Below are 15,556 nucleotides of genomic sequence, written 5' to 3'. Positions count from 1 at the left end.
AATTTTTTAATTTTTTTATCTAATAAGTCCCTAAACTTTAAAAATATTTAATTTGAGAAATAAATACCTTATATTAATTAATAATAATAATTCATAATTTATAATATATATTTAATGTGAATAAATTTTTGTTTGACGTGTACAATTAAAGAAACTAATTATTTTTTTTAATAATGCAATTTTGTTTTTTTTATTATTATTATAAAAAAAAACAAACCCAAATGGAAAAGAAAAGAAAAAATAAAATAAAACTTTTAGTAAATGTGGAATCTGACGTGTAGAAGAAAAAAAAAGATTCTTGCATAACAAATAATTCGGTTGTGTTTACCCGTGATCCGAGTCAGCAACGTGTCATACCCAGAGTTAGCCTCCACGTTAGCATAAACAGACACGTGGCATGACTCACCTTCTGAAGGAGTTTTATATAAACTGGCCTACGTCTCCCCGTTTTCTCTGGGCATTTCCGTAACAATCACTTCTCTCTGTTTCTCTTCTTCTTACTCATTGGCCGACATTTTCCTTTCTTCTTCGTCTTCTTCTTCGATTTTCAACAAGATGAAGGACTCTGAAGGAAATCCTCTGCATCTCAAGTCGCTAAATCACATATCGCTTCTTTGTAGATCAGTGGAAGAGTCGATTGATTTTTACCAGAATGTTCTAGGGTTTTTCCCGATTCGTAGACCTGGATCCTTCGATTTCGATGGCGCTTGGTAAAATTTCTCTAACCTAATTCAAAATCGCTTCGATTGATTCAAAATCGTTTCTCCTTCTGTTTGATTATTGTTGCTGAATCTCTGTGGTTGATTATGGCGATGATTTTGTTCTTGATCTAACGTTTTTCAGGCTGTTTGGCTACGGCATTGGAATCCATCTCTTGCAATCGGAAGAACCAGAGAGTTTGCCGAAAAAGAGCGAGATTAATCCCAAGGATAATCACATATCATTTCAGGTAATTAGTTTTCGTTTTTTTTTTCTTTCTGAAAATATGATTTGAATCTGTAATGATTACGGTTGCGACGACGATGAGCAGTGCGAGAGCATGGGAGCGGTGGAGAACATGCTGAAGGAGATGGGGATTGATTACGTGCGGGCGGTAGTAGAGGAAGGAGGAATACACGTTGATCAGTTGTTTTTCCACGATCCTGATGGGTTCATGATCGAGATATGCAACTGCGATAATCTCCCCGTGATACCACTGAGTGGTGAGGTGTCACGATCCTGTTCGCAGTTAAATTGTCAGATAATACAGCAGCAACAGCAGATTCACCAGCTGGTTTAGTACTACTTACTGAGTAAGATGAAGAGGAAGAACCCATGAAAATAAATAATTCCAAAAAAAATAAAAAAAATTAAAATGTACCATTTTGGAGTAATATTAAATATATAAATACTATTTTACCTACTCTTCCCTAATTTCAATTTTAATTAATACTATTTTTGTTATCATAACTAGGTGGATAAATACAAATAATTAAGGCAAATTTAGATATTTATGCTAAATAAATATTAAAATACTTTTTTCCCATTTAGTACGGACAAATCATAAAGGCACCAATAGATGAATTTTGATTGCATCGTGACAAAATAACATTATAAAGACAATTGACTCAAGCTTTCTTAGCTTCTTTTCTTTACCATATTAAAAGTCGCATTAATTATTCGATAATAACCCGAGGATTAAAACTTGTCCTTAATTAAAAAAACGTGTCAAATGAAGTCATGGACCCAAAAACAATTAAATTTGCTCTATCGAGCTTTGCTTTGGACTTCCTTAAAATATCTGGTACAATGAAGACAGTAATACCTGGTACCAATGAAGACAGTCATGCCTGGTACCAATGCAGATGATATTCTTTTTATAAACTCATAATCATTTCTTAAATTAGTGAACGTGGGACATTCGTTAAACGGAAGAAAATAAAAACCATTTATTTATAATAAATTCATAAACAATATTACATAAATCACTTTATTTTTAAGCCAAATTACACACAATAAATACTATAAAATAGATTTAAAAAAAAAAAAAAAAAAAAAAAAAAAAAAAAAAAAACAGGATTCAAGTTTCACCGGCGAGAATTTTCTCATAATTTTCAATGGATTGAAGCCTCTGAATCAACAACTGGTTTCTGAACCTCTTAATGAAAGCTTCAGCACTTTCATTAACATCCTCCATCACCGACACCGTCACGGTCGGCGTTTTCTCCATCTTGGTCCTCTCTTGGCGAGGGGACGGCGGCGGCGGCTGCTGCTTACAGCTACCGGCGGAGGCGGCGGCGGCGGCAGAAAAAGCTGATTGGGAGGTGTTCTTCATAATATCTTTAAGCTTGGATGGGAGAATGGAAATTGGGGAGGGTAATATTTATAGGAAGAACGGAATAATTGACGGAGAGAAGAGTCGATTAAGTAATCAATAAGCGATGATGGGCGGTGGGCGAAATCGACGGCGGCAACTTAGGCGAGTCAAAGCGGCAACTTTGAGTGTGGGAGTATGGTCTATGGGCGTGCTGTGCCGGTTCGAATCCTTACCCAACTTCGAATCTCTTCTCATCATTGTCCCCAATTTCCAATTTACATTTTTTTTTTAATTTTAAAAATATATAATGTAAGTCAGTTGTTGTCGTCTTTTTGCTTGCATCACATATAACACTAATTTCAATATTTCAAAATTTCTCTGCCCTCGTTGTCTAAGACTTTCTTCTTAAACTGAAGCCAAAGGCTCGAGCATACATCACTTGGTCGTAACTGACGCAAGAACGAATTGACTTAACTCACTTGTTGCTAGAAAGTGAGTGCAGCACAATCGCAAGTCATCAAAAGTGAAATATGAATATTAATAAAAATCGAAGATAATAGTATCAATATTGAAATTTATGAATAAAATAAAAATTAAACTCAAAACTTAACCATATTTTGTAATTTAAGGATTAAAAAAATGGAATCAAATTATGTTCGTACTTTAAGAATCAAGACTATGATGATAATATTGCTTAATTACTGTTCTTTATGAATTTTTTATTTATTTTAAATCATTATTTACCACGTTTTAAATTTGGAGTCAAATTAAAAAAAAAAAAAAAAAGCAAGATAAAGAAAAAAACTGCTCTTACAATTTTTATTTTTATTTTATTATTATTAGTTTCTAAAATTTGTCAATAACTAAAAATAAATCAAAATCAGACATATCCTTAAAAAATGAATAAAAAAATAAATAAGAACAAAAATAATTGCTCTACCAAACCGAGCTAAAGAAAAAAGAATATTCTTTCTAGAAAAAGCATAATGTTTGCTGTTAATTGAATAAATGGCTTTTTTTTTTCAAGAAAAATAAAATAAAATAAAATAAAATGCCGAAATGTTTGACATTAAATATTAAAGGTAGAAGCCAAAGTCCAGAAAAAAAAAAAAAGCATAAAATAAATAAATAAATAAATAAGGAAAAACAAAATGGTGTGTAGAGCCTAATATGTTTAAGTTGTTTCGAATATGTTTGTTTGAATTATTATCATATTCGAAGTTTTTTTGGTCACGATGTTGAAATTCAAGCGTGTCACCTGTCCTACCTAATCATAGCCTAACTTACTTTAACTTTATTATTATTATTATTATTATTTTCTGATTATTTTCTGACTAAATTATGCTCACATTGGAGGTGTACTCTTTAGCTAGTCGAGCTATGCTCATTTTGGTTTTTTTAGTACAATAAGTTGAACTGTGCTCAAGTTGATTTTGTGAAATCCCACTTCGATTGCGAGGAACGAAATATTTTTTATAAGAGTGTAAAAACTTCACTCTAATAGGTGTGTTTTGAAAACCCTAATAGAAAGCTCGAGAGGACAATATTTACTAGTGGTGAACATGGGCTGTTACAAATGATATCAAAGCCGGGGGTGATGTGCCAACGAGGACGCCGGACCCCCAAAGGATTAGATTGTGAGATACCGAAGAGAAATGAAAGCATTTTAAAAAGAACAATATTTGCTAATGATAGACTTAGACGACTACAGAGCTCGAGAGGGAAAGTCCAAAAAAAAAAAAAAAAACAAATGTTATTAAAACTAAACTTAATTTGATCGACTTCCACACAAATTTCAAAATTTAAAAACTAAACTCGTAATTTAATCGAATTAAAAAATAAATTATATTAAATAGTAAATTTATGATATTTCCATAATTCATCTTCAGCTTATCATTGCTTCTTATCCAGCCGTTGATTTATACAGAACATACAATACAACTTTACAAACCTCTCATAAGCTTCTGCAACTATGAAGAAGCTTCAGAAGTTGTCTCTAAAAAGAATGAGAAGCAGGGCGAGGCTGGACCTTCTGCTCGATGAAGCTCTCGTTACCGAGAAAGCACGGCGGGGGATAAACAGGCCCCGAACTCGAACCATGTGCTTGCCAGCAGAACGAAGTCAACATCTCGCCATCGTTCGATAAGAGTAGAACGTCTTCCATATATAAGTCGACACATGGCAACGTGTCGCTACAAGCAAATTTTATGGCCTCGTTTGTTGCTGTAGTTCCTTTGATGTGAATGAATGATATGTCTCCTACTTTAACAGCTGATGTCTGCCAATCTCAAAAACAAGAAGTTAAAGGTATGTCGTTCGGGTTCAGATATGAACGAGTTGGAACGAGTACCTGATTGGCACATGGATGATTCGAGTCGCAGTAATACTGGTCTATGATTATCGGGTTTGATACATTTTTCATCAACATGTTCTTGAAGGTGATATCAGTGGCGAAGCCACTGCCACCCTGATGGACACAGCAAACAGGAGCACAGATCAGCTAATGTACATACGAATGAGCACGAAAAAATGCGTTTTACCTGCCATGTTTTGATCCTTGCTCCGTTTTCGGTGTTCGACAAAACAGCTCCATCGACCCTTATGTTATGTACCTGCGCCCATGTGTTTTGCTTTCCCAAGCTTCCAATACTGATGAACGAAAGAGCGATTTATCGAAACCGGGTTCTTTGATCCAATTGGAGTGATCTAACTAGTGAAGATTTATGTTACCTTATTCCATGGCCTGGTCCACAGGCAATGTCTTTGATCAAGATCCTTGAAGAATTATTGACTATAGAGATACAGTCATCCCCTGGAAAGGAAATGCAGCTGGCATTAGAATTTTCTAATACATAAAAGCGAAGGATACCGTTCGATCATCGTCTTTGTCGTCATATTAGCAATTTAGAAAGTCGAACTGAGCTGAAAGAAAACTGAAATTAGATTGAGAGTGTGCCAACTCGGCTCACATCCACAAATTGATCGTTTACTATTATAAGGTTAAGATTTATATGATGTCAACTCATTCATCTGCTATGAGATCCCACATCGGTTGGAGTGGAGAACGAAGCATTCTTTATAACGTGTGGAAACCTCTCTCTAGTAGACGCGTTTTAAAACCATGAGGGGAAGCCTAGAAGGAAAAACTTAAAGAGCACAATATTTATTAGCGGTGGGCTTGGGCCATTACAAATGGTATCAGAGTCAGACACCGGGCGGTGTGCCAACGAGGACTCTAAGCCCTGAAGAGGGTGGACACCAGGAAGTGTGCCAGCGAGGACGCTGGGCTCCGAAGGGGGGTGGATTGTGAGATCCCACATTGGTTGGAGAGAAAAACGAAGCATTTTTTATATGGGTGTGGAAACCTTTCTCTAGTATACGCGTTTTAAAACCTTGAGGGGAAGCTCAGAAGGGAAAGCCCAAATAGGACAATATCTACTAACGGTAGACTTTGGCCGTTACAAATGGTATCAGAGTCAGACATCGGGCGGTGTGCTAGCAAGGACGCTAAGCCCCAAAGGGGGTGGACACTGGATAGTGTGCCAGCGAGGACGTTGGACCTCGAAGGGGGGTGGATTGTGAGATCCCACATCGGTTAGAGAGGAGAACAAAACATTCTTTATAAGGGCGTGAAAACTTATCCCTAGCAGACACGTTTTAAAACCTTGAGGGGAAGCCTGAAAGGGAAAGCCCAAAAGGACAATATCTGCTAGTGGTGAGCTTGGACCGTTTCAACTGTATGATGGCCGGGAAAATTCAGGCATCAAACTAGGCCAAACATCGTGAGAGCAATATGAAGCCTACTTGAGTTGCATATTTATAACCGAAGATCGACTATTATGTCGTTCATAAATCTAAACTCATCGTAAGATAGAATCATAGAACAGTCTCAAATGATGAGTTGGTATTAGATGACTGACCTGTCGTTGAATCATAGAACAGTCTCAAATGATGAGTTGGTATTAGATGACTGACCTGTACTAACGACGCTATTCTTGACCGTGACACCCTTCGACGCACTGATATGAATTCCATCAGTATTCGGGCTAAAAGCAGGAGCGATCACTTTAAGATTAGAGGCAACGACGCGAAGACAGTTTGTGAAAGAAACATGCATCTGTTGACTGTCAATAACCAACAGATGATGAATCTTTAAATTCTTACACTTATGGAAAGTAAGGGCCTGCAAAAGAATAGTGAAAATGTCACCATGTCAATACATGTCAAAACTCAGCTGAGAAACAAAATGAAGATAGAACACTTAGCTCAAGAACAACTCACTGTTGGAGCGTGTCGACACGGCTGCCATATAAAACCCGAAAAACAACGGTTAATGCCTACTTCGAGACAGATTTAGACAAGTTAACCTGAAATGAGACAGAAGGATACAGAGTTTGAAGAAGAAAATACATTTGTTGAGTTAATCTTGCAAGATCTCATCCACCATTTATATCCCATTCCGTTGATCTCGCCTCCGCCTTCGAGAGTCAGGTGGTTCACCGCACGAAAGTAAAGCCATTTCCTCGGGTTTCGACCTTTCCAAACGTTTGGATCTTTGGGAGCATTGATTGTGCCATGTATCTTATAAGAATACAAACTACATATAAGAGGTAAGGAGATGCTGTATGGAGGGTAGAAGAATGGCATTTGGCTCATACCCTTAAGGTCACCCTTGACCGACAAGGACCATGAAGCTCTATAGGATGCACCAGAAATGTGTTACTAGCTGGAAAAACAATTCGTGTTCTAGTGGGGAAAGAACAGGCAATCTTCCAGGCTTCAATGAGTGGCTTCAGACAAAAATTATTACAACATCAGCAAACACGACAGTTATACTTCATAATGTCACAAATGTCTGTCCAATCGAGCTTAAAAAAGAGAAAGAAACGCCAAACATTCAAAAGGCTACAAAAAATCACTGACAAGGTTGTAGAGAAGTTCCCATTTCAATCTAATCGTCCACAGCTAGCTTGTCCTCTTCGGGCTTTCCCCCTCGAGGTTTTTAAAACACGTCTACTAGGAAGAGGTCTCCACACCCTTATAAAGAGGTTTTTAAAACGTGTCTACTAGGGAGAGGTTTCCACACTCTTACAAAAAAATGTTTCGTTCTCCTCCCCAACCGATGTGGGATCACTACTAGGGAGAGATTTCAAGAATGTTTCGTTCTCCTCCCCAATCGACATGGGATCACTACTAGGGAGAGGTTTCACACTCTTATAAAGAATGTTTCGTTCTCCTCCCCAATCGACGTGGGATCACTATTAGGGAGAGGTTTCCACACTCTTATATAGAATGTTTCATTCTCCTCTCCAACCGATGTGGGATCTCACAATCTATCCCCTTCAGGGCCCAGCGTCCTCACTGACACTCATTCCCTTTCCAATCGATGTGAGACCCTCCAATCCACCCCCTTTTAGAACACAGCGTCCTTGTAGGCACACCGCCTCATGTCCACCCCCCTTCGAGGCTCAACCTCCTCGTTGGCACATCACCCGATGTCTAGCTCTTATACCATTTGTAACGGCCCAAGCTCACCGCTAGCAAACATTGTTCTTTTTGTGCTTTCCCTTTCGGACTTCCCCTTAAGGTTTTTAAAATGCATCTACTAGGGAGAGATTTTCACACCCTTATAAAGAATGTTTCGTTCCTCCCAAACCGATACGAGATCACAAAATAATCACTCTAACCCATAACACGAAAATCAAGAAAAGGGAAACCAGCAACAACATCATCATCAGATAGTCGACATTCATAAGGAGCTCGAAAATATATAATATCTGCAAGAACGTTACAGCTCAATTGGTTCTAATGGTGAAAGAACAACCCATCTTCCAATCACCCAATAACGCCTAGAGCCACAATTATTACAAAGAATCTAGCATTTCAATCAAAAGCAATGAAGCAATCATTCATCAACACATAGTCAATGTTCATAAGAATCTTGCAAACATACAATCTGGGAATTTGTTAATACCTGAGTATCATTGCTAATCCCATCTCCTTTCGCCCCAAAATCGACAAGATAGAAAACCCTTTTGGATCTGGGTCGACTTCTGTTCGCCCCAGAAAGTGGGAGCTGCAGCAACGAGTCAAATTCAGCCGAACATTCAAAGCTCAAGCTCGCCAACACAGTGAATACAAAGATGGGTATCGGAGAGCGCCAAAGTCGATGGGCTTTCATGTTCGGAAACAGAGCTTTCGCGGAAATGGTAGGTTTTCACGGCTAATCCAATTTGTTATATACTCCTCCAAACTTAGAAATTGTAACCAAACAAACTAATTTTTTCTTGTTTTAATTATGGGGTTGAATTATTGAACTTCATATAAATAGCTACTTGACTTGTTTTTGCAATCTCTTTCAAGTTAGTTTAAGGTAAACATCGTGACAAGGAATGGACTCGATCCACCGACATCGGTTGGACTAAAAGTGGGCTTGATCTCGACATGATCCTGTTACCACTTAAAATTGATCGAAGTCTATTTATCATAAAGTATATATGATTGAGTCATAAAAATTGAATGTGTATCCGTATTTTAAAATATTTACTAACCATAATTTCATTTTTTCGTAACCACTTTCGTACAATATGAAATGTGGTATCAGTTCCTTTATTTCTTATTACTCAAATGTCACGTGACGTTGACAAATGTTAGAGTCATCGAAAGTTGAATCCATATTGGTTTATAAAATTTTAATCAATTGAGTTATATTTGTGTAAATTTTTATCATATGTAATTTTTTAAAATTACAAAATTGTCAACCGAAAGTCATCCCTAATTGTCAACCGAAAGTCAACCCTAATGTCTTTTTTTTTTTCTTAATTTTGTAACATACATAACATAAATAAATTTTTTATGATGGTTCAAGAGAAAATTTATATGGACGTTATCGTCACATTCACTATTGTTGATTCAACTATTAATTTATTAATAAAAAAAATGGAGAATTTTATATATATATATATATATAATGATTTAGAGTAGAGATGTCCTACCGGACGATGATGTCTTCATCCCCACCACCTATTCCATTTCTCATTTTTGCAAAATTTGAGAACTGGGGTAATCGAGTTCTTCATATATTATATATATATATATATATATATATATATATATATATATATATATCATTTCGTCCCTCTTGTTAATATTTTTTTAAATTTAATTTGTTATTTTATTTCTCAATTTAAAATATAATTTTAAAATAATTAAATAATTCCTAATACTATTTTAGTATTTTATATGTAATTATATAGTTTTGGTTTATATTTATAAAATTGGTAAAATTAAAGTTTCATTAAATGTTTAAAGATAATAATCTTTTAAAAATAAAATATCTAACAATAATATGAGTTGATGAGATTAATATGTAGCAATGGATGCAATTAATTGTCATTATTAAAAAAAAAAAAAAAAAAAAAAAAAAAAAAAAAACTATACAACAAGTCAATTTAACAAATTAAGTGAATTAATTTAAATTAATTATTAATAAATACTAACCAACTACTAAAATGTATTAATATATCATTATAATTTAAACAATTAATTATCACAAAGTCCAATCTCTCATTAAAAAAAGAAACAAAAAAAAAAAACATTTCTCATTCCAAATTTAAAATTTAAAATTTAAAAAAAAAAAAAAAAAACCAAACATATTTACACTATCAAATCCTATTTTTACGGAAATTAAAACATAAATTCCCTTAAATTTCCCAAATCCTACCGTGATCGGCGCTTGCCAGCCGCCGCCGCCGCTCTCTGTTTCTTGGCGCCGGATTTCCCGAAAGCGCTGCAGAGGCCACAAGCAGAGACTCTTGGCGACGGGGGCTCCACTGCCGGCGCCGCCATATCTTTACTCCGGAACCCCCGTCCTCCCCCGCGGTTTGATCGGGTCCGGTCAATCGTCTTGATCGGCGGAATATTTCTTCCCGTCTTCACCTCGGGCGTGGCGCTGGATTCACCGTCGCTTGGGGCCGCCTTGTTGAGCTCCTCTGAGATGAACTTGTCGTCCCAAACGACACCGGAAGATCCCTGCCGCCGGAATGACACGACAGATCTCTGCAGACCAGCCATGGCCGCCCCTTTCTCCCTCCTCTGTTTCTTCCCGTCTAAAACGACCGGTGAAAAGAGGAGTATATGAAGGGAATTTAATCAGTTTCGGTCAACCAAGGAACTTAGTCAACTAATTTATTTTAAAGGATTTTAATAAGTCAATTATTGATGCTTGGGGATAACAGAAAAAAAAAAAAAAAAATTATATATTTAAAAAAAAAATCTATTTTTATTTAAAAAATATTCCTAAATTTTCAAAAGTTTTAATAATACTTCAAAATTTGAAAAAAAAAATCTAGAAAATAATATTACTGTTAGTTTTGGATCAAAAACCGCTAATATTTCTAAAAAAATACCATTCAACTTGTTAATATTATGTTTAAAAAATACGGAAGAAATTTTAAATGTATAGTTAACACCCTTAACTTTCATTAAAAAAAAAAAAAAAAAAATTTATTGTCAATATATGGACGAAAAACATCTATCGACATCTCTTAAATTATGTTCACGACATTTCATTAATATTTATGTAACGTGGTACCAATGGTAAGATTATTGTTTAAGTTTTTTAAAAATTTAAAAATATTAATGAAAATTTTCAAAGTTTAAAGGTATTTTTTAAACGTATTTTTAAAACAAAGTATTTACGTTATTTATTTATTTTTTTACTTGAAAAGTATTTTTATTAATTTAAATTAATATATATATTAAAATACATTCTCCACAATTTAATTATTAAAATAAATTAGAATTTAATAAAATAAATAATTGAAGAAGTTTTACGCTATTATAATATTTAAATAAAAATAATATTGAAGTTTGAATGGTTGGTACTTCACAAAAATAACATTCTTCTAAATTAGGAATATAGTCTTTCAATATAATTAATATATGAAGATTGAATGGTTGAACTGACTTTCCACGCTTGGACCATTTCAAATTTGTCATGAGTATTTAAAATTGTCTATAATATCCCGATCCTAACCTTCATCTCTATCCGCCTAACACTATCGCATATTATTAGTTCGATAGAGTTCATTCTAATACCACTTATTAGGAACAAGGTATAATAGCTCAAGCTCACCGCTAACAGTTATTGTTCTCTTTGAGCTTTCCCTTCCCGATTTCTCTTAAGGTTTTAAAATGCATCTATTATGGAGAAGGTCTAGCCCTACTACGACAGAGACAACTGACTCTAATATCATGCCCTACTCTGACCGAGACAACTAGCTCTAATATCATTTGTAACAACTCAAGCCCACCGCTAATAGATATTGTCAAGTCTCACAAATTTAAACATGTCTACTAAAGAGAGACTTTCACGTTAGATCTCAAGTGACCTAGAAAATTGAGCAAAAACTCTACTCATTTCACTTTCATTCCTCAAAATTCAAGTCGATCGATTTTCGGCTCTTAGACACGTGTGTAATGTCGATTTTCAGGCCCAATTCGATCGGTTGGGCTAGCACATAAAAAAAAAAAAAAACAGGAAATTCAAGTCGTGAGAGATGATGGTATTAAACCAAGTGTGAGGTCCATATTTAAAGCATGAAACTGACATTCCTTGTTCTTTGTTCGATCGTTGAAACTCAAATGTGTCTTTTCAATAGCCACCGACAGACCAGAGACGCATTTCATTGCTGGCATGGCTTCTTCCAAGAAATGGGCGACCACCATATCTCGGACAGCCTCTTCTCTATATTTTCTTCTCATTTTCACCCAAGTTCCTCTTTTCAGGTAAACTTTCCATCTCTTTTCCGTCCAAACAATGCATGGATCTAACCAGCAATGTTGTCGGAGGACAGGGTTCCATGCAGAGGATCATCATTGTCGTCGTCGTCGCCATCGTGCACGACGCCACTGGAATTGACATGTTCCCAGCTGCTATCAAGCCAGGTCTTTCCTGCACCTGTCGTGGAGCTACTCCTCTATCCAGGAGCCATTGCGAAGGCCATATTTAAGAACAAACCCATTCCAGAATTCAGAAGTTTGCCAAAGATATACAAGTTCATCCGCATGAAAACACCACCAGCTTCTCCATTCACGTCGGATCTCCACCGCCTGGAGGTATATTACAATGTTTACTTTGTTTTCTTCTCTTTAAAGATGGTGAGTTTTTGGTGATGTTGAGGTGAAGCAGGTTATTGCTGGGAGTTACTTGGCGGTGGGAGGAGCTATGATGGGGATGGTTAGGCCTGGGAGTGGGCGGATGAGTCTGTTTGGTTGCCTTGTTGCTATGTGGGGTATTGTTTGGAGGAAATCTTCGTATTACAATCATAATAAGCAATATAGCCGTGTCTATCCCACCATGTTTCTTGCTGTGCTTTTGGCTTTCCTGTCTGTTAGGAAGGATGTGAGGAGGATAGTTCGCTGTGTCAAAGCTCAAGGCAACCCTTCATGGAAGAAGAAGTCCAAACGCAGATGAATCCCCAAGGTTTCATGGGAATGGCACACTCACAATTCTTTGTTTTGATTCATGTCTATTTAATCTTTAAACTTTCACCAGCACGGTTCTAAACAAATTCAAAAGTTCTGTAAGATATAAATTAGAATTTATTCTAAATGTAATCCTATGTATCTAGTAGAATTGCTAAAAACGTAAACGAGTATAAAAAAACCGAAAGAAAATTAAAAATGAACTATTATCATGAATTCAGATCTTCCTACATGCATCTCTGACAAAAAGTAAAAAAAATTCATATTCTTGCTAAGAATGATATCCTAAATTCAATGTGGATAAGAAATTAAGAAGTTATGGAAGAACCTTCATTTAAAAGCCTCGGTATTTGGTGAAATCTTTGTTGTGGGTAACTCAATCTTCGAGCCAGTCCGCATAAATGGCAATCAACCTCTTAGACTTCTTTGATTTAAAGAATTGCTTCATTCTTGGCTCTTCGTTCTTACAGACGGTTCCAAATTCAGCTTGGGTAGCGGCAGAAGTTGTTGCAGAGGCATCAGATACGCTCCCACGTTGTGATGCAATGAAGGGCTCAAGCTTTTGTAGTTCTATTTTCTCCAAAAACAAAGAACACAAGGACAACATCAATGCCTGTAATTTGACAACCACCAACTTTTGATTTAAAAACGATTCAAGCAGTGTTGCAATGTCGATTATGCATATGGTTAAGCAATCATGTTTAGTGTTTTCGTGCTTCTGAGGAACAATATCTAATCAACGCTTAAAAATTAACAAAATCTTCCAAGAAGTGAGATTACGAGGGGATTCATTTGAATCAACCCAAGGTTATTTATATCATAAAATTTCTCTTAATAAAGTAGATGGCAAAAGAAAATAGATTTTATATGCACTGAGACATTCATTCTTGCTCGGAGAGCTGCAAGTCACTTGAAATCATATAGTTATTAAGAATCATGAACCTCTACAGTGGTACGATTTTGTCCACTTTGAGCATGAGCTCTCGTGACTTTGTTTTGGGAAAGTTTTTAGTTTTCCCAGAAGGTCTCATACCAATGAAGATGTATTCCTTACTCATAAACTCATGATCATCCCCTTAATTAGTCGATGTGGGACTCCCGTCCAACAATCCTCAATAATTCCTCCCTCGAACAAAGTATGCCATAGAGTCTCCCTGAGACCTATGGAGCCCTCGAACAGCCTCCTCTTAATTGAGGTTCGACTCTTTTCTCTAGAGCCCTCGAACAAAGTACACCCTTTGTTTGACACTTGAATCACTTTTTTACTACTCCTTCGAGACTTACAACGTCTTAGTTCGACATTTGAGAATTTTATTGACATGGTTAAATTAAGAACATAGCTCTCATACCATGTTAATATCTACGGATACCATGTTAATATCTACTACAATCCTCAGCATGGGTAATGGAAAGGAAAGAGGAATCTCAAAATACCTGCTTCTTCATGGGCAAAGCGACAAACCGCCCCATATGGGCAGCTACCAGTCGTCTGCAAGGGGTAACAGAGCCTTGTTTTGCATCTTACAGGCTTTGGAATCTCACCGCCTACAACAATCTCTGTTTGTACTTTTGATCTGACTTCTTCCAATTGATCCAACCCACGTCTTCGATTCATAACATGACCAGAATCTACTATTCTAACCTCATAATTCTGGGTGGAGGAGCCAAAAGCTCTAGTTTTCTCAGGATTTTCATGAAGGTAACGACACTGATCCCCATATGCACATTTCCTCCGGCGTTGGAACTGTCTGCATACTTTCATTTCATTCGAACGCCCTGACAATGGACCTTCATGAAATCCAATTCCTCGCAAGGAAGGTAACCTTCTATGAGTATCATTCAAAGCAGGTGTAGACATACACCCCAACTCATGGTCATACCCAATGTTCCGATTGTTCGATGGTGGAATCCGAGATTTTGAAGGCATCGTACGCTGTTGGAGTCCACTATCCCAATGTGGAGGAGGCAATGCCGACGAATCGCCACGAGCCTCTGGGACCGGAGGAGTAATTTCGTTAAAACGATAAGTAGCACTCATCTCAAGGGCCAAACCGTCCAATTTCGAGGTTCAAGTTCTTCGAACGGAAAATCAGTAGAATTCCAAGCAATATTTCTTTTCCGAAAAGTTACGATTGCAAGATTCGCTAAATCTCTGTGCATTGTCAAAATCTTCACATCGCAAGAGAATCGAGAATTGTCACATGCAGTTAAGTAGTCGAGGAGACCAAATTTGACGCAAAAGAATTAAAAAAAAAAAACTTCGGGAGATACCTGATGAAATATTGTCCAGTAATCAACTACATTGTCGAAAGAACTTCCAGAAGAGCAAACCTAAGTCCACAAATTTGGAAGAAACCGATGAAATTTGAAATGGCAAACGACATATCCAATTTATCGACAGGTATAACAATACAATATTTACAATGTAGGTGGGAGAAATACAAGACCGAAACCCTAGCCGTCCATTGGAAAACTCAGCGGAGAAGATGAAATGGACACCGTCGTGAGATTCCACGGTGGAGTCCCGATCATAAATCACGGTCGCCTCGCTGCTTCGGTTTGGGTTTTTTTTCCCTTTCCCGACTTGTTTCCCGGTCGAATTTTTGAACTGTTTTATTATTATTTTTTTCATTTCCATATTCTGAAAATTAATTTTAATACAGATTAAATAAAAATATTTATGATATTTATTTATTACCAAAAAACATTTACTCCAATAATGAAAATTTACCCATGTATGTTTTAGCTCATTACATATCATGATGTTTCACG

The 15,556-nt window shown here is 36.4% G+C and overlaps 5 protein-coding genes across 9 annotated transcripts; 2 read left to right on the top strand and 3 right to left on the bottom strand.

Annotated features, from left to right (window-relative positions):
• Positions 1–442: 442 nt before the first annotated feature.
• Positions 443–1,402, top strand: LOC111807198 (glyoxylase I 4). The gene is made up of 3 exons (XM_023692807.2): positions 443–710; positions 844–949; positions 1,031–1,402. Exons 1-3 carry the CDS (start codon positions 556–558, stop codon positions 1,277–1,279), a joined length of 510 nt encoding a protein of 169 aa, XP_023548575.1. The 5' UTR covers positions 443–555; the 3' UTR covers positions 1,280–1,402.
• Positions 1,403–4,117: 2,715 nt separating this feature from the next.
• LOC111806590 (Pectin lyase-like superfamily protein) lies at positions 4,118–8,551 on the bottom strand. The gene is made up of 9 exons (XM_023691966.2): positions 8,271–8,551; positions 6,955–7,086; positions 6,707–6,877; positions 6,578–6,598; positions 6,272–6,479; positions 5,027–5,108; positions 4,837–4,945; positions 4,647–4,763; positions 4,118–4,574 (listed from the first exon to the last, which is right to left on the bottom strand). Exons 1-9 carry the CDS (start codon positions 8,475–8,477, stop codon positions 4,293–4,295), a joined length of 1,329 nt encoding a protein of 442 aa, XP_023547734.2. The 5' UTR covers positions 8,478–8,551; the 3' UTR covers positions 4,118–4,292.
• A 1,385-nt stretch (positions 8,552–9,936) lies between these two features.
• LOC111807693 (MAPK kinase substrate protein At1g80180) lies at positions 9,937–10,422 on the bottom strand. Its single transcript, XM_023693523.2, has one exon. The coding sequence runs from the start codon at positions 10,367–10,369 to the stop codon at positions 10,016–10,018; it is 354 nt and encodes a 117-aa protein (XP_023549291.2). The 5' UTR covers positions 10,370–10,422; the 3' UTR covers positions 9,937–10,015.
• A 1,335-nt stretch (positions 10,423–11,757) lies between these two features.
• On the top strand, positions 11,758–12,916 carry LOC111807273 (uncharacterized). The gene is made up of 3 exons (XM_023692931.2): positions 11,758–12,085; positions 12,154–12,415; positions 12,489–12,916. Exons 1-3 carry the CDS (start codon positions 11,994–11,996, stop codon positions 12,771–12,773), a joined length of 639 nt encoding a protein of 212 aa, XP_023548699.2. The 5' UTR covers positions 11,758–11,993; the 3' UTR covers positions 12,774–12,916.
• A 195-nt stretch (positions 12,917–13,111) lies between these two features.
• LOC111807272 (zinc finger CCCH domain-containing protein 39) lies at positions 13,112–15,428 on the bottom strand. Of its 5 annotated transcripts, none has more exons than XM_023692926.2 (4): positions 15,207–15,410; positions 15,056–15,115; positions 14,219–14,953; positions 13,112–13,354 (listed from the first exon to the last, which is right to left on the bottom strand). In XM_023692926.2, exons 3-4 carry the CDS (start codon positions 14,820–14,822, stop codon positions 13,161–13,163), a joined length of 798 nt encoding a protein of 265 aa, XP_023548694.2. In that variant the 5' UTR covers positions 14,823–14,953; positions 15,056–15,115; positions 15,207–15,410; the 3' UTR covers positions 13,112–13,160. The 5 variants fall into 5 exon arrangements, with proteins under 5 accessions (XP_023548694.2, XP_023548697.2, XP_086985371.1 ...); XM_023692929.2 differs by having other exon boundaries at positions 14,219–14,776; positions 15,207–15,409; XM_087129245.1 differs by having other exon boundaries at positions 14,219–15,115.
• Positions 15,429–15,556: the final 128 nt, after the last annotated feature.

The sequence above is a fragment of the Cucurbita pepo genome, chromosome 12 (genome assembly GCF_057944985.1).
Source record: "Cucurbita pepo subsp. pepo isolate OVF chromosome 12, ASM5794498v1, whole genome shotgun sequence".
NCBI classification, from domain to species: Eukaryota; Viridiplantae; Streptophyta; class Magnoliopsida; order Cucurbitales; family Cucurbitaceae; genus Cucurbita; species Cucurbita pepo.
Note: the sequence above shows the minus strand (reverse complement) of the source record. Positions and strands in the feature narration are given on the sequence as shown.

Coding starts and splice junctions, on each gene's coding strand:
- LOC111807273 (XM_023692931.2), top strand. CDS start 11,994: ATGGCTTCTTCCAAGAAATGGGCGACCACCATATCTCGGACAGCCTCT. Junction 12,086..12,153: donor ACCCAAGTTCCTCTTTTCAG/GTAAACTTTCCA, acceptor GTCGGAGGACAG/GGTTCCATGCAGAGGATCAT. Junction 12,416..12,488: donor CGGATCTCCACCGCCTGGAG/GTATATTACAAT, acceptor GAGGTGAAGCAG/GTTATTGCTGGGAGTTACTT.
- LOC111807198 (XM_023692807.2), top strand. CDS start 556: ATGAAGGACTCTGAAGGAAATCCTCTGCATCTCAAGTCGCTAAATCAC. Junction 711..843: donor TTCGATTTCGATGGCGCTTG/GTAAAATTTCTC, acceptor AACGTTTTTCAG/GCTGTTTGGCTACGGCATTG. Junction 950..1,030: donor ATAATCACATATCATTTCAG/GTAATTAGTTTT, acceptor GACGATGAGCAG/TGCGAGAGCATGGGAGCGGT.
- LOC111806590 (XM_023691966.2), bottom strand. CDS start 8,477: ATGAAAGCCCATCGACTTTGGCGCTCTCCGATACCCATCTTTGTATTC. Junction 6,480..6,577: donor CGTGTCGACACGCTCCAACA/GTGAGTTGTTCT, acceptor ATTCTTTTGCAG/GCCCTTACTTTCCATAAGTG. Junction 4,764..4,836: donor CAAGGATCAAAACATGGCAG/GTAAAACGCATT, acceptor TGTGTCCATCAG/GGTGGCAGTGGCTTCGCCAC.
- LOC111807272 (XM_087129244.1), bottom strand. CDS start 14,822: ATGAGTGCTACTTATCGTTTTAACGAAATTACTCCTCCGGTCCCAGAG. Junction 13,355..14,218: donor CTTTGCCCATGAAGAAGCAG/GTATTTTGAGAT, acceptor TGGAGAAAATAG/AACTACAAAAGCTTGAGCCC.
- LOC111807693 (XM_023693523.2), bottom strand. CDS start 10,369: ATGGCTGGTCTGCAGAGATCTGTCGTGTCATTCCGGCGGCAGGGATCT.